At 43.0% G+C, this 18439-nt stretch overlaps 1 protein-coding gene across 2 annotated transcripts in view; it reads left to right on the forward strand.

Annotated features, from left to right (window-relative positions):
• Window positions 1-18439, forward strand: part of LOC149838998 (BAG-associated GRAM protein 1-like) — a 186278-nt gene that overhangs the window by 41992 nt on the left and 125847 nt on the right. For both annotated transcript variants that reach the window (XM_090002195.1, XM_090002194.1), the window contains exons 7-8: window positions 10335-10458; window positions 11614-11730. In XM_090002195.1, coding sequence (XP_089858321.1) covers window positions 10335-10458; window positions 11614-11730 — 241 coding nt within the window. The remainder of the gene's footprint in view (window positions 1-10334; window positions 10459-11613; window positions 11731-18439) is intronic.

Consider the following 18439-nt stretch of genomic DNA (forward strand, 5'->3'; position numbering starts at 1 on the left):
TGCCCTGGGATCAGAGTATCACGTTCTTGTTACCTCTTTATTATGCTTGCCTACGTTGCTCAGTTTCGAGGAACTACGTGCTAAACTGTAATGAAAAGAGGCGGAAGCACCAATGGAGTAAAAATCACTCTTTAAGAGTGACCTCAAGAGCCAAGAACACAAACACAAAAAGTGCACACACAAAACTCTCAAAAGTAGAAAATGACTTAAAGTCATAAGTTGGATTTATTGAAGAAAGGAAGAGGAGCGTGAAAACCCAATGCTTACAAGAGGAGAATACCTCCTCTATTTATAGAGGAGGGAGACTAAAGGAAGGGACCACAAGGGGCTCCCATGTAGTCGTTGGGAGCCCCAACGGTCATAAATCTGACCGTTGGGGCCCCAACGACTACAAGTGTGGGGCCCTTGTGGTCTTACAAAAAGGAGAAAATAAAAAGGAAAAAAGGAAAAAGAAAAAAGAAAAAAGAAAAAAGAGAAACAAAAAAAAAGTAAAAAAGAAAAAGTTACATTGTGGTTTTACAAGAATACCCCTATCGGGTATTTCAATAAAAGGGAAACTGTATATATATACATATATGTATATATATATATACATATTTTAACACAAACTCCTTCAGTACGAGATGACTTTGAAAAGCATGTCTGATGCTTTCGTAGGACAATCATCTACGCATGAGGTTCTTGCCACAGGAATGATAGCTGATAGTGCACGAGGAGGACATGGCAGAGGCAGGGGAACTCCAATCCAGGGTGCACGTGGGTTACTACCTTTCAACAAGCATGAATATATCGATGCAGAATATCTGTGCTTGCTCTGCTTTGACGACAACGATTGAGGATGATTATGGTCGTTATATTTTGCGTAAGCTTCGATATACTTCACGACAAATACGCCAGAGTCATATGTGTCACGAATATATCGATGTATACACAGAAGATAACCACCATAATCATCATCGAAGATTATACAGATCTTTTCTTACAGCGTGAAATAACTACGTTATCAGCATTAAACCCCATCTATCAAACACAGGTAGAAGGAACACAGAAGAAGGAAAAATACAAAGAAGAAGAAGAAGGAAAAGAAGAAGAGGAAGAAGACGAAAGCGAAGGAGAAAAAAGAAGTTACGCTGTCGCAGACAAGAGGAAGATAGGTTAAATCGATTAGGGTTTTAGACTTGGACAACAGGTCGGGTTGGGTTTTGCATAGAATAGGGTTTTACAAACATATTGATATCGTTCACAAAGACAAACAAAGTTATATCGTTGTCGCAATAACTTCATAAATACCCAACATCAGGGAAAGCGATGAAATTAACCTCAATGAAAATCTGAAAATGTTGAAGCTCAAAGAAGTTCAACCAGTCGAGAAGGTCGCAGTAACGGTCCAGTGGCAAGGACCTCATTTCTTCAAATTGGGAGGATGTCTCGCTTACTACCCTTTCAAAGATCATCCCTTATTCTCTCAGTTTTTCAAAGCCAAAAGGGGATTTGATCTTCTGCTAAAGCATGGTTATCAGCCCTTCCGAGGCATGGGTAAAAATGAAGACGGCAGGGTGGAGCCGATCATCTCTGCTCGACATTCCGCTAGTTCAGGATTGGGGTTCACCGGTCAGGCATCCAACAAAAGAACCATATTCGTCAAAGGAATAAAATGAGAAGGATAATGCCATAGTATTTCTGCTTTCTTTCTTTGTTTTCAGTCATCCTGTAGGGATAACACAGTCTTAGTCTTTTTATGTCCTTTGTCAGTTTCTATAAATACTCAGTCGCTGTTCTCAGCTTTACTCAATCAATGAAAATTTGATCTTCTCCTCACATCTTGATGCCTATCATTCTTGCTTATATTCTGTCCTTGCCATTATTCTTTGCTTTTGTACAAAAAGGTGTTTTGGGGTTTACAGTTTTCCTTAAAAACCTTTCTTTGCATTTTCAGGATTGTCAATTCATGACTCCTAAACCAATAAAAAGGCTCATTATCAATCCTAAATTTTCTCAAAATAACTCCAAGTCAGCAAAGATTCATAAGATAAAGGCAAGAGCAAAGGACAACAAAGTGACAGAACAGATTGAAGAGCCAACAGAATTTGACTCGACTATTCAAGAATCGCCAGAATTTGCTCATATTCAGATGCAGGATGAACCATCATCTTTTGTTCAGGATCCAACAGAAGATATCAACATTGGTTCAGAAGATGAACTCTATGTTAGAGAGATTGTGAGACTGCATGGTGTTCCAGTCTCGATTATCTCCGATCGTGATCCTAGATTCACTTTGAGGTTTTGGGGGCAGCTTTAGCTGTCTTTGGGCACAAAGTTGAAGTTCAGTACTGCATTTCACCCTCAAACTGACGGGTAGTTTGAGCGTACAATTCAGACCTTGGAGGACATGCTCTGAGCCTGTACGATGGACTGGAAGGGAGAGTGAGATTCCCACATCAGTCTGGTGGAATTCGCGTATAACAACAGTTATCATGCTAGTGTCGGAATGACTCCTTATGAAACTTTGTACGGGAGGCCTTGCCGATCTCCTGTCTACTCGGATGAGGTAGGTGAACGAAGGCTGGAGGCACTTATAGTTCTGCAACACTATACTCAACAAGTACAAATGATTCAGGAACGACTCCGTACCGCTTAGAGTCGGCAAAAGAGCTATGCAGATAGACACTAACGAGAGCTTACCTTCGCAATTGGTGAGATGGTTTTCGTTAAGGTATCTCTGACAAAGAGCGTATTTCGGTTCGGGAAAAAGGGAAAGCCAAGTCCTAGATACGTCGGACCATTCGAAATCCTGGAGCAAATTGGAGAAGCGGCCTATCACGTGGCGTTACCTCCTCAGTACGCTCAGATCCATAATGTTTTTCACGTATCCATGCTGAGGAAGTACGTTCACAATCCATCACACATCATTTACTACGATGACGTAGACATTCAAGGGGACTTGACAATCGAAGAAAGACCGATGAAGATTGTTGAGCGTCGTGACCAAGTGCTAAGATAAAAAACCATTTTTTTTGTAAAGGTTCAGTGGCAACATCATGGAATAGACGAATGTACTTGGGAACCTGAGAACGATATCAGGGAAAAATACCCTGACCTGTATTTTGATTCTTGAAAGCAATAAATATTTCGCGGACAAAATTATTTTAAGAGGGGTAGGATGTAAAACCCACGTAAAAAAAAAAGATCGGACTCGGGCCGGGTCTGAACCCGATCCGGGCTCGTACTCGTTAGGGTTTTAAAACCCGACGCAAGGGCGAGGGTTGTTAAGAAAAACCCTCTCCCCCGTGTGCCGCACCCCACCTGTGCTGCTCTCCCCCCTTCGACCAGATAAGGGAAACCCTTGAGGGTTTCCCCGTTTATCGCCTCCCCCGTGCCTTTAAGAGCACGTAAGGGGAGGGGGACGCCTCACCTCCCTGCATTCCTCCTCCCCTCTCTATCGAGTCTCCTCTCTGCTGCTCTCGTTCCCTGCACGCGACAACACCGCCAATGCCGACCGACACCGTCGATCCTCTCCCAGGTACGCCCCTCTCTTCTTCTCTTCTTCTTCCTCTGTTGCCAAAAGGCCGGCAGGAGGCCGTTGGCCGCCTGCCGCGCCTCTCCCTTCTTCTCCCTCTCTCTGTCGTCTCGTCGGGAGGCCGGCAGGAGGCCGATGGTCCCTGCCGTGCCCTCCCTCTTTCCCCTCTCCCTGAGGGATTGCCGGGAGTCCGACAGGCGGCCCACAACCCCTGCTGTGCCCTCCCACTCCCTCTGTTGTCTCGCTGGGATGACGGCAGGAGGCCGGCAGCCCCTGCTGCACCCTTCCGCTCCCTCTGTGTCCGTCAGACGGCCTCCTCTGTCGTCCCCCTCTCTGTCTTGAGGTTTGCCAGAGAGTCAGTAGGGGGCCAGTGGCCCCTGCGACACCTTCCCTCTCCTATGGGTTATCAGAGGGCCGACGGGAGGTCGACAATCCCCCTGTCGTGCCTTCCTCCCTCTCTCTGTGTGAGGGAAGGGTCCGACAGGTTGCCCCTGCCGCCCCTCCCCCTCTCGTTTGGGGCCTGCCTGAGGGTCGGCAGGTGGTGGCGGCCCCTGCCGCCCTTGCCCCTCCTCTGTTGCCTGCCACGGGGTTGGCAGGTGGCCGGTGGCTCCTACCGCCCCTGGTCTCTCTCTCTCTCTCTCTCTCTGTTGGTCGTCAGAGGTCTGACAAGGCGGCTGGCGGTCTCTGCCGCTCCCTCCCCTCTCGCTTCGATGTTTTCGACAGGCAGGGGCTCGCCCCTGCCACCCTTTTGTTTCCGAGAGGCAGGGGCAAGACCCCTCTGCCTCTCTATTCCGACAGGTAGGGGCGATGCCCCTTCTGCCCTTCTATTCCTGCAGGTAGGGGCGATGCCCCTGCTGCCCTTCTATTCTTGCAGGCAGGGGCAAGGCCCCTGCTGCCTCTCTGTTTTCGGCTGGCAGGGGGCATGCACCTGCCGTCCTCCTGTTCCAGCAAGCAGGACTGACACTCCCTGCCTGACTCCCCTCTTAGTGGAACCAAATGGGTTTCTGCTTGCGCTGTTTGGTAAAGCGATTAGAGAACATAACCATGTCCAAAACTCTATGGTGTCGAATGCCGGATTGTGATCGACCCCAACTCAGCCAATGCTTGCAATATATTGATAATAACGTTTTGTTTGTTTGTAGTTCGTACGACTAATCGCGCTCTGGCTCCGCGGCCCAAGCCCCGTATCATCTACACTCGTAGGCACACGCAGCTACACAACATCTCGAGGTAGGGGAAAGTCGCACGAGGATTTTGGATGAATGAAATAAAGTATAAGAATTCTGAGATAGAATAATTTATTTTGCGTACATGCTTACATGTAGAACAATATAACTTGTGATTACTTGTTTTGTGTTGTCTTGTTCCTACTCTTCAAAAATTACATGCTTGATGTATACTTATTGGTAGACTCATTTCTACAGTAATTCCTATTACTGTATTTCTGTACTTACTCACTGTTGTGATTTTACTGTAGATGACTTATTTGTTATTACATGATAAATCTTGTTGCCGTCCTCAAGAAAGCCTCGTAGGGTGTGCAGGTGCATGTACCACATCTTACACCTTTTGGAAATGTGCGAAATTGTGTACAAGCACTAAAAGCTCGAGGGGAGGTGTTTCTTTGTACAAGGCTGACTCCTCGAGAACGAATTTCTGCTTATAAAGCTTGTGATCTAGTTATGCGTTGCTAGATGCAACTAATTGTACTTCGAGTCGGTTACTCAGAAGAAATGATTAGATCCACGGCGATCTCAAGACCTGATTAAGATTTCTTATTTCATAGTATTAAAGCATGCCAAGTATATTACTGATTCTATAAAATACTCTGATGAGTTATCCATCGAGAAACCCACAAGTTTGCTATCGTAACCGGACCTTAAGACATGTACGGTATAAATATTTCGATAAGAAGTATGAGAGGTCATTGAGTACCCCAAAGTGTGCAATAAGCACTTTATTGAAATAAATGAAATAATGATGTCGGCCTCCACAGGCCAAATGCTCAAAGAGCAATGCATGTCATGTATGAACTAAAGAAATTGCAAGATATTAAATGTTTGCCCTCTCATCGTAGTCATACCTTCAGGCAGGTATGACCATACTTTTAGACAAGTACGTCACGTTGGTGTTACGATGTTTGGATGATGAGGTTGTGGCAACCTCGAAGCGTGTATATAGCACAAATGGTGAGATCACATAAATGGTGACAACTCGTCTTCACAGGTAAGATGCTCGAGTGGGTCTCACAGACCAGAGCGTGTAGAATGGGGCGTCGGTTAAGAAACCCCCGCCGTACCCATTCGACCTTCACGGTTCATCAATGGAGAGGATGGATGGTACAAAAACTTCGATGGATAGGTTGTTAACAACCACCCCACGAGCAAAAGACTCGGCTTCCCCAATCATCAGAGTCAGGGGAATTGAGATTACCATAAATTATCCAGGGTGGTAACTCTTAGATACTTCTGCAGAAGTTGGATGCATCCATGAGCCACGAATGCCTTTGGGGATTTACTCTCTTGGTCACTGACTGTCCCCTTAAAAGCAGATTCAGTCAGCCATCCGGGTTAATGAAAAACACTTGATATAATAAACCCCTGGATCAGTCTCGATTATTTCTACGTTTCGCGTCTGTGCGTACCCACAAACCAGTTAATATCAAAACTTAAAGAATATCACTTTCATAATAAGTTGTAGATGATTGAGATTTATACTACTTGAAATATTGTTGTTATTATCTGTTTCAAGACAATAGATCCTTGCATAGTTTACATATGTTGCCCCTGCTAGAATAGATTACATTGTACTTGTTGCTTCTAATATAATAAACTATTTATCTCATGAATGTCCTGCTTTATTTTATTCTACATTGTCTATTCGTGCACCTACTAGTTTGTTATGAAACTGACCCATTTCATGGGCAGGTGATAAGTAGGACTTCACAGGCGACCGATGGCGCGATGCAACATGGCTCAAGATTTTTCTTCTTTCTACTGGCGTCTTGGCTCTGAGTTTTGAGTTTTCTTTAGATTATTAGATAGTGGAAAAATGCTCATTTTGTAATAAACTGCAGATTTTATTAATAATCTATTGTTTTATTTTCTCACTTAAGTAGTTGTATAATGTCAAATGATGATTTTACTGCTAACGTACCCAAAATTTGGTAACTTGTACTCCTTTTTAAATTGCTTCTGTTGTCAATTTTAAAAGTAAAAACTTTAATCTTTGAAAGGTTTTTCGTCAATGTTTTTGAAAACACAAGTTGAAGTTTTGGGGCGTTACAATATCGGCGTCTTGTAGGTATGCGACGTCTTGTAGGTATGCTTCAATATCTCATATTTACTAGACCAGACATTGTATATGCAGTAAATCAAATTTTGCAGTTTATGCATGACCCACACACAGAACATATGAATGTTGTTAAGCGGATTCTTCGATACTTGAAATGTACTCTTGGGGATGGTCTAGTTTATTATTAAGCTAAAACTAAAGGTGAACGACACCGACTAGTTGTGTATACAGATGCATACTGGGCTGGAGATCCGGATGACAGGCGCTCGGTGTCAGGGTACTGTGTTTTTATTGATGGGGAATCTAATCGCCTGGAGCAACAAGAAACAACGAGCTGTTGCACGATCCAACACTGAGGCTGAATATCGGTCTTTGGCAGCGGCCATTACAGAGGCTACATGGTTGAGACACCTTTTAACTAAAATGGGAGAAAATATTCTCCCCACTACTCTCTTGTGTGACAACTATAATGCTATACACATCGCGTTCAATCCCATTCATCATAGTCGCAGACAACATATAAAGATTGTTCAACACTTTGTTCGACAGAAAATTGAAGACAAAGAGATTGAACCAGCTTACATTCTGACAACAGATCAAGTCGCTGACTTGTTCACCAAGGGTCTCACAAGTGTAAAATTTTGGGTCTTAAAGAGCAAGTTGTCCATGGTGCAACACTGTGCACAACTTGAGGGAGGGTATTGAGATTGGTGTATTGTTTCCATTGGGGTCTGGGACTTGATCCATATCTATCGCCCCTCCCTGCAAACCGAGGTGACAGAGGGCAGGGAGGGGGCGGCGCCCCTCCTCTGTGATTTTGAGGAGAAGAGAGGAACAGGGAACATGAGGTTACCTGAGGGAGAAGGCTACCGGCGGTGGGATCGGACGAGGGTGGTGTCACCGACGTAGGGTGGGCTCTGGCAAAGGTTTCACCGGCGTTAGGTGGCTAGAAAGGGAGAGAGAGAATGGTGGGGTGGGGGTGGGTGGGGTGGGGGGGTCGTTGGTGTTGGGAGGCCGAAAAGGGAGAGAGAGAAACGTCACGGGGGGGGGGTTCCCCTTTTTCGTAAAGGGGAGACACCCACCCGTGTTTAAATAGAAAAAAACACAGGAGAGGGGGCGGGGGGGGGGTGCTGGGTATGGATCCGGGTTGGATCTAACCTGGATCTGATTTTTTTTTGTAAAAACTCGGATTTTACAAAATCTCCAAAGATAACATCCTCGGATCCACTGGTAGTGTTTAACCAAACAACGCTCTATGTCTGTGCCGTCACACATCGTCGTATGAACGACGATACCATTGCCTATCGCATGCCATGCTATCATCACATATCACCGATCAAGCCAACACATATCGCACGTTCCTACACTTGATGCATTTTTCACTCAGTAGAGCTCCGCACTGCACATGCCCCATTCCAAAAGCTTGGTCCGGGATAGGGGGAATGCATACGACATCCAAGTATTGCATAGTATGTTTTGGAATCTGAATGCATCAAAAAGTTTTTCAATTATAGTCTGTCTGATGCTTGTTACATTTAAAGAACTCATTACTCGGCATAAATCAATTTTTTTTTTTTTATAAAAGTTCTGATTGGTTTTTGGCTAGGCAAAGTTCAAAGCGGTTATAATCTGTCACAGGGACTTGGTAAACAGGGTGCCGCACCCGCGTCGACGCGATGCGACACGGGTGCACGTGCCGCTGCGGTCAACGCACCCAAGATCATTTGTGTCTAATTTTTAGACTTAAAAAAAAAGTTTCTGCCTGATGAAATATGCTGCGGAGGGGAGGATTAAGGCAAATTTTTTTTGCTCTAATCCCCCCTTCCTCTCCTCCTGAAGCCGACACCGATTGACTTCTTCGCCGGACCCCAACGTTGCCGCCGACCACTCCGTCGGACCTCTCCTTCTCAGGTACTCTCTCTCCTCTCCGACTCCCTCTGCTCTCCTCCTCTCTTCTTCGGCCCCTTCCCTGCACACAGAGAGTGAAGGGAGGGGCTCGCCCCCTCCCCTGCCAACAGGTAGCGTAGGGAGGGGGCTTGACCCCTCCCTTGCACAAAGATGGCGTAGGGAGCGGGCTCGGCCCCTCCCCTGCCAACAGGGAGCGCAGGGAGGGGGTTGGCCCCACCCCTGCACAAAGAGGGCGTAGGGAAGGGTCTTGCCTCTCCCCTGCCAAAAGAGAGTGCAGGGAGGGGGCTCGGCCCCTCCCCTGCACAAAGAGGGAGGACAGGGAGGGGGCTCAACCCCTCCCCTGCACAAAGAGGGTGCAGGGAGTGTTAATGTTGTTAACGGTTAAAACTTAAAATATATATATATATATATATATATATATATATATATATATATATATATATATATATATATATATATATATATATATATATTTTGCCGCACCCCCGCACCCAAGTTTTTTGAAAGTGCCGCACCCCTGCATCTGCACCCATGTGAATTGGTTTGGAGGTTGCCTACCCTTGAAGTGTCTCTTTCCCACAAACCTCCTTTCTTACCATATTCTGTCACCCTGGAGGCCTGATTCTAGTCGATTTCAAAGAGCATCTAACATGGTGCCTTGAACCTCAAGAGAAGAGGAAGCTAAAATTAGATGCTCAAAAGTTTGAATGAAACTCTCGAACATACACTTATTGCACTGTCACAAACTGATGTTATGCTTTAGAGATCCACTTATGGGCTAGAGTACACTTTGAAAAAATGACCTTCTATGGGTCAACACAAAGAAAATACAAGAACAAGCCACTTAAGGGCTCAGAACACATAAAAAATATAGATCTTTATTAGGGAACATCCCTTGAAGAATACACTTTAAGAGAGAGGGGTCAGACCCCTTTATATGCATGTGGAGGCTCATAGAAAGCCGGTGGGACCTAACAAATGGTTAGAATTGTAGCCATTGGGTAGGGTCCAACGACTCCCACGCTTATTCCCAATGCCCATCATGGCTGGGAATAATTACAAGAAAAAGAAATAAGAAAAATAAAAAAGAAAGAAGTAAAAAATATACTTATTTTGGATGTACATGTGAAAAGACAAAAATGCCCCTGAACTATAAATGTACAGAAATACATATGTAAACATATACATACATATATGTTTACATTAACACTATCATGATCATAACACTGAAACTAGGTCACATGCATATGATATGGTGCCATAAGATGGTATTTTTCGATAACATTACTCTTGTGTGTGTGTGTGTGTGTGTGTGCATGTGGCATCAATGATCTGGATCTGGCTGTTTCTCTGTTGCCTGTTCTTATTAATGTGTTCCTTTATATGCCATTGTTTAAAGTTCATTCTTCTTTGTGTATCTTAAAGATAATATTTTTATAATCCTTCACCATTCATTCTTTATATTTTTTATCATCCTCCCTATTCGTTTTTTATTCAGTACATCCAACGTTGTGAAAAGGGTAAATTGCAAAGTTCCTGTCTCTTCTTGTTTGTTTTATATGATGCTTTCCCAGTAATATTTTATCTTCTAACTTATAAAAAGCGTTGTCAACAGAGCTCTGAATGGTTTTGCTGGAGCTGTTGCTCGAAGAAGGATTTCTTTGGATAAGCCAGGCCCGACAATGGTTCATCAAAAGCCAGGACCTCTGCAAACGATATTTGAATTGCCACCGCATGAGGTGAGCAACATGAATCTTTCCTTTACAATTAGTGCAATGAATTCTAAGATATCCAATATATTGGAACTCTATTCTTAAGAAAAATTTCTCGAATCAGGTCCTATCATATAATTCAGAACAAGAATTCATTTTGATTTGATTGATAGTTGGTATGGCTCAGGTTGTCTCATCTCAACCCATCAAGACTTGCCTTACATAGGCTGTGCTTTGACAGGCCTGTACCTATGTACCATGGCACTTCAATCATGCCCATGTACAGGTGTCATATCCATACTGGTACTTGGTACTCTTGGATCCAGGTCAACTGAGTTTCAAACTTAAGCTGACCCATTTTATGCATCTTGTGACCAATCACTGATAATCTACAGTTACTGTTGACCATGTATTTGTTTAGTTAACTATATAAGCTTGACATACTTTAGACTTTTAGTTTGTTATTGAGAGTACTAACTTCATATATGGAGCGTTTTTTAAAAGCTAGCATAATTGTCCATTTTTTACTGTGTTTGCATATGCTTTCATACATATAGACAAGCTATACTTGACTGTGTGCACAATCTAGTGGGAAGATATAATTGCAAGTTGTATCAACTGAATTTGACCTCATAAATATGTTTTTTTCAACATAAAAATAAGACTTTTTGAGTCATGAAAAGTTTGACACATTATGGGCTACAGATTTTTGACACCCTTCAAAATCTTGCTTACACATTGTAAATGCATGTTCCAAACCTGTTTCCTGGTAAACAAGCCATGTAGATCACATCTATAGGGTTGATCTACCAAGAAAATGAATAAAATAAAATTTATGGTCGATTGTACTTGCCGTCGACCATAGCATGCACATGAACAGGATGACTTGGCCTGGAAGGACTGATTTTCCAAGTTGGGCTGCTTTCAGTATATGTCAATGTCCTGCCTTGCTTGAACTTTCTGAGACTTGAGAAACAGTCACCTAGAGTTTCAGGTGAAAAGATTAACTCAATTATGTTGGGCTTACTTTTGGCTTGGAAGATCTTCTGAGCTACTTCATACAGTTTTTCTCGAGTCTTACAGGTCACCCGATCTAGAATTAGATATGCAAGGTGTATGATGTCCATATCTTTTTCTTCTTTTTATGCAACAGCTAGTCTAATAATGCATATTTTGTTCCAGGTGGTTGAGCATAGTTATTCATGTGCACTGGAGAGATCTTTTTTATATCATGGGCGCTTGTACATCTCTGCATGGCATATTTGCTTTCATTCTAACGTATTCTCTAAGCAGATGAAGGTCAACAAATTTCTCCTTAGTTGATTATTTTTCCTCTTTTGATGAATTTCATTGTTTCATTGCATGAAGAAGCTAGGATAGCTTGAAGTTTCTTTTATTTGCCATAACTAATCATTGGCTTGTTGCAGTTAATCCTTCTATTATGTTTACCTTTTCCTCTCTGATTGTGTGCATGTGTGTGCTTGGTTGTGCAAGGCTCCAATGGTACTATCCCTCGTCACCCCTTTCATTGTTAGGGGCTCCATTTTCCTCATTCTTGTAAGAGTTTGAGATATCCAAAGTTCTCACACGTGAAAAGAAAAAGCATCAAGAGAGAAGAAGAGTGGCAGCCGAAAACGTGATTCCTCAATCAGGAACCAGTGTGTAAGCCTTCATTATATATTAAGACTAATACAAAGTTTAGGGTACTAAATTACCCTTTACAACATGACTAATTTACAAGATGACCATTAATGAGAATGCGTCTGCCCTGTACAAATTAACTTAATAAAATACGAATCGGATCCAGACCCAAATATAAACTTGATTTCTTTTCACACTCCCTCAAGTTGTACATGGTTTTGAACCATGAACAACTTGCCTTTTAACATCCAAAATCTATCCTTGGTCAGTTCCTTTGTGAACATATCAACAACTTGATCTTTAGTTCGAACAAAATCGGGTTCAATCTCCTTTTCTTCCACCTTCTGCCTTATAAAATATTGATCTATCTCGATGTGTTTGGCACGATTGTGGTGAATAGGCTTAAAAGACGTTCATGGCACTTTGGTTATCACATAAGATAAGAGACCGAGAGATCGATTCTCCTACCTTTGTTAGTAGGTGTCTAATCCATGTAGCCTCAGCAGTGGTGACTGCCATTCATCTATATTCGGCCTCTGTACTTGACCTGGCGATTGATCTTTGTTTCCTACTACTCCAGGATACCAGATTCATCCCGACAAAAACACAATATCTCGAGACTGACCTACGTTTATCTAGATCTTCTGTCCAGTCTGCATTAGTGTAAACAATAAGCTCATGTGCATTTTGCCCATTCATCTTCTTTCGATACAGAAGACCTGTAAGACTGGGTTTTTTCAAAAATAAATAAATAAATAAATAAATTTTGTTTTGAATCCAGGTTGAATCCGACCGAATCCAACCCGGATCTGGGTCCACACAACCCCTCCCGTGTTTCTATTTAAACCCTCCACAGGGGGGGTTCTTTTTTAAAAACCTCGAAGACCTGACTCGTCGGCGCACCCTCCTCTCCTCCTCTCTCTGCTGGGCTCGACCCCCCCCCCCCCCATCGTCTTCTCTCTCCCCCCTGACTCCCATCCCTCTCTCCTATTCATGGGAGCCCCCTTTTTCATGTCGGACACAGACCTCCACATGTGAGCTCTCTTGTCCCCCTCCCATCTCCCTCTTTCGCTCGCCGGAGCCCTCCTCACGCCAGCGCACGGAGGCCTCCCCACTCCTCAGGTACGTGCCACTCTCTCTCTCATCCCTCACAGATCTCTCTCTCACTCATGTGGTGGTTCACGACAACCACCCCACTTCTGCACCCTGTTCTGCGGGAAACTTCTATGGCAGCCCGACACCCTGCCCGACCGGTTCAACACGTGCCACTGTTGCCTCCCACCCCTCCTTATCTGTTGCAGCCGAAGGGAGGGCACAACACCCTCATTCGCCTCTCTCTCTCTCTCTGTTGAACCCTGTCGCCCCCTCTGCCTGCCCCTTTTTTTCTGTCCACTGAGACATTACCGAGCTGAGCTTGGTTTGAACTGAGCCCAACCCGGTTCTCTCAGCTGGAGGACCGAGCCTAGGCTCGGTCTTGTTTGGGTTGGGGACCAGACCCAACTCAACCTGGTAGCCAAGCCCCCTTGTTTCCCTAGAGGCAACAACAACTTAACGACTATTGTTCCCTCTCTCTTCTCTGTATGTTATCCGGCAGGCCGGAAGTGGGCATGCACCCCCTGCCGCACCACCCTTAACCGAGTTGGGCCTCGAAAGGGCCCGCCTTTGTCGCACTGCGAGGCGCTGTCAACGAATCGGGTGGTCTGGGAATGCAGCCCTGTCAGCCCGTCCTGTTGCAGCATGGAGACTAGGTCGGGCTCGGCCTGACCGTTGAGCCCACCCCCTCCCGTTGGTCGCATAGTCCGCCGAGCTAAGCTCGGCTAGAACCGAGCTCAACTCGGTCTCCACTTTTAGACTGAGCTGGTTCAGTTAGCAAGCTGAGCCTGGCTCAGTCAAGCTTTACTACCCGCCTCTTGTACCAAGCTCGGCTCGGTCCGGTCGGCTCGAACTGAGTTTGGGTTCGACCCCTGAGACACAAACGTTGCTTACTCCGTTAAATTAAAATTGTTGCATCGTTTCTTTCGTAGCACGATAAAATATCTTTTAGCGCACATCGGTGCAACGAACGTGACATGCTTACCAAGGCACGAGCCTTTAAAAACTTATGCTCAGAATCGTCAGTGAGTTCGACCATCTCCGAGGTAGGGAAAAGTTGCATACAAGGACAAATGGCAGAACACTTTTAACATATATATATATATATGCTTTTAACTCAAGAACGTAGTTTTGCGTATTCTTATTCATTTCAATTTATGTCATTTACTTTGCCGTCACGCTGTTACGTGCACAGGCTACTGCTTACGCAATTTACTTAGCCGATATACGGTTTCGTACATTGTGCACTGTTTATGCAATTTATTTAGCCAGTGTATAGTTTCATACATCGTGCACTGCTTGCACAATTTATTTAGCCGATGTACGGTTGCATACATCGTGCATCGCTTATGCAGTTTATTTAGCTCGATGTGTGGTTTCGCACATCGAGTCTTGCTTTATGTCATTTACATTACCGCCATGCTGTAATGTGCACATGCTTATGTTTTGATATATATGTATTATTGCTGCCGTGTTATAATGTGCACATGCTTATGTTTTGATATATATGTATTATGCTGCCGTGTTGTAATGTGCACATGCTTATGTTTTGATATATATGTATTATATATACATATATATAACTCTGTAAAGTATGCAGACTTGCGTACTCTTGCCTACCTTGCATTACACTTGCATTTAAAGATGCATAATTACGCATACTCGCCAAGACTTTAAACAAAAAGAGGATTTCATGTGAGATTTCAAAGTTCATAATATTTGTCGTTTTGAAAAGCAAAAATGAATATTTGGCATTTGCATATTTACAACCAAGTCTTTCCTTCAACCCTGCATAACGAGAGGGCTTCGTCTGCATAGTCCTAAGTGGTACGTACGGTCCTTTGTTTTGATATCCGAAAATGACTCGGTTATCCCCGACCTAAAACACAGGACTTTGAGATTTCTAATTAAATGTTGGGGTTTCTTTATGAGAAACCGATATCCCTCTCATCGTATTGATGCTATCAGACATACATGACATGCTAGTACTACGATGATTGGATGAGACTTATGGTAACCTCATAACGTGCAAATGCACAATGATGAAAAGGAAATCACATAAATGGTGATGATCGCTTTCACAAGCAAGATGTTTGATCTGGTTTGAAAGACCAAAGTATGTAGAATGTGTCGTCAGTTAAAATAGAACTTGACATACCCATTCGTCTCTTTGGTTCTGTCAAGAGAGAGGATGAGATGGTACAAAAACTCCGATAGACAAGTTGTTAAAAACTATGCTTCTTGAATAACAACTGAACTCGACGTCTCAGGTCATCGGAGTTAAGGGACTGGGATACCAAAAATTATCCTAGGTGGTAGGTCCCAATGACTTCTACGCATCTCCTTGCACAAGTGGCCTCTGTGGGATTCTCTCTCGGTCATTGGCAGGCCCCTTAGGAGTAGACTCAGCTAGTTGTCCGGGGTATTAAAATACATGGAATAACATAACAAACCTCCGGGCAGTCTTAGTTGTTTATATGTTTTTCCTATGCATACCTTTAGGAAAGATAATTATCGAAACAAGATTATCATGCTCATTTTGTTTATTCTGAACTACACATTACGAAAGAAACAACGTATATGTTAGTTTTATTCTGAATTTTGATATCTATGCACCTACCAAATTTTTATAAGTCTGACCCGTTTCATGGGTACAAGTGATGATTATGTCAGTACGGGAAGCGATGACATGATGACGTGATAATATCAAGATGAGACTCTTTTCGCTCTTGAAAACATCTTTGTAATTTGGTATAAGGGAAATTCTACTTTTCATATAAACTTTAATTATTTAAAACCTCATTTTGAATCTATTTGGTTTCAATCTATGTCACATGGGTGCGGGTGCGGGTGCGACACGGGTGCGGCACAATTTTAAAATTTTTGGACACGGGGACTCGGCAAAAAAAAAAAAAATATATATATATATATAAAATTTTATTTTATTTTTAAAATGCCACAGGTGTCTGTGCAGTCACAGACTGTGACTGTGACTGTGCACAGGCACAACACTGTGCACTATGCACAGTCACAGACTGTGCACAGTGCACACTGCAAAGACTGTGCACTGTGCACAGTCACAAACTGTGCACAGTCACAGACTGTGCACACTGCAAAGACTGCACAGTCACCGTGCCTTTTTTATATATATTTTTTAAATAAAAAATATAAAAAAATAGTTTTTTAGGGACATTTTTGGACTCGGTCAAAGTTGACCGAGTCCAAAATGTGGACGGACTCGGCCTGGACTCGTTGACCGAGTTCGACTCGGCGTTGACCGAGTCCGGGCCGAGTCCGAAGCCGCACCCGTGTCGGGGCGTGTCGACTCGGGTGCGGCACCTCCTTAGCCGAGTCCGTGTGACATAGGTTTCAATGAATGTACGAAGTTTACAAATCCGTTGTGTAAAGGAAGGTTTTCCTGTAATGTGCCCAAGGTCTGTTGACTTGTTATTTCAAACACCATTTTTCGCTGAACTGCCATTTTAAACTCTGAAAAAAGATCGATTACAAGGTTTTCAATTTTTTCGTAAAAAGTTACTAAGTCCAGGATTTTTGGGGGCGTTACAAGACCATCCCCAATGGTTCGCTTCAAATACTGAAGTATCCATTTAACAACTTCCATGTCTCCAACACGTGGCTCATGCATGAACTGGGATACTTGATTAACTGAGTAAACAATATTAGGCTGAGTAAATGCGAGATATTATAACATCCTGACTATGCTGCGATACCTCGTAAGTTCCTCATATAAATCTCTATCTTGGGAACTGAGTTTCTGGTGAAGAACGCATGGATTTCCTAAAGGCTTGCACTCTTTCATGCCTGTCTTGCTGAGAATATCAATGGTGTACTTATGCTGAGTGAGGGTCATTCCTTCAGTGGTTCTATCAACTTTAACCCCAAGGAAATATCGTAATTTTCCAAGGTCCTTCATTTTAAATCTCTGATTTAAGAGTTGCTTGACTTCCTTGATATGATTATCAGAGTTACCTGTAATGATAATATCATCTACATATATCAATAACAGAGTGACTACATCTTGACTTTTGAATATAAACAGAGAGTGATCGAGAAGGGACAGACTAAAGCCATATTTTTGTACTTCAAGAGAAAAACTGTCAAACCAAGAATGTGACGCCTACTTCAACCAATATATTGCTCTTCTTAGTCTGCACACGTATTTCTTGAGATCTCCTTCTGCATAACCAGTGGGCTGCTCCATGTACACTTCCTCCTTCAGTTCTCCATGTAAGAAAGCGTTTTTAACATCAAGTTGACAAAGTATCCAGTGACGTTCAATAGCTAAAGATAATATGACTCTGATTGTTCCCATTTTTACAACTGGACTGAAAGTCTCATCATAGTTCTATCCTTGCTCTTGTGTAGAACCCTTGGCAACAAGTCTCGCCTTATATCGTTCGATAGTACCATCCAATTTGTAATTTATTTTATACACTCACTTGGTTCCAACTACATTTCCGGTGGTATAAGAATAACTTTCCAAGTACCACATTCATGAATGACTTCTATTTCTTCATTCATTGCTTCAATCCATCTTCTGGAATTTGCAGCTTGATAAAATGTTGTGGGTTGATCTTCCTTGCCCAAGGAGGTTGGAAAGAGTTGAAAATCCATCAATTTTTTTTCAAAACTGACCCATCTTTCAATTGGATGATCAGAGCGAGTAGATCTTCTAACGTCAATGGTTGGGCCAGAAGTAGAAGGGATATTCATCTCTTGATTAAAGATGGAGGGTGCCTCTCTTTCTCGTTGAGTATAGACAACACCTTTACACCTTTTTGGTTCCAAGGATGGTTTTGGTCTTATACTCTCGTGTAGTCACCCTGTCAGTAGACATGGTTCCCTCATCCCTTTGAATATAATATGAAGGACAAACATCATTAGTACTAGAAAAAAACTTAGAATTTAACCAGGGGTGATAAACTTCAACTTTAGAGTTTATTTGAGAGGGGTAGATTGATGATCAAAGTTTAGTTCATCAAAAATAATGTTTCTCGATATCTTGATGCGCTTACTCGTAGGGTCATAGCACTTGTATCCTTTATAATCATCTGCATATCCCACAAATATGCATTTCAAGGCCTTGTTTTGAAACTTGTGTCTCATTGAACTGTCAGTATGAATATAGCATACACAACCGAACACGTGCAAATCATGATAATTTGGATGAACTCCATTCAGGGAAAAATAAGGAGATTTGTTCTCCAAAATAGTCATTGGCAATCGGTTTATCACATGAACTGCCCAATGAAAG

The sequence above is a fragment of the Nuphar pumila genome, chromosome 4, assembly GCF_984573655.1.
Source record: "Nuphar pumila chromosome 4, dmNupPumi1.hap1.1, whole genome shotgun sequence".
NCBI lineage: Eukaryota > Viridiplantae > Streptophyta > Magnoliopsida > Nymphaeales > Nymphaeaceae > Nuphar > Nuphar pumila.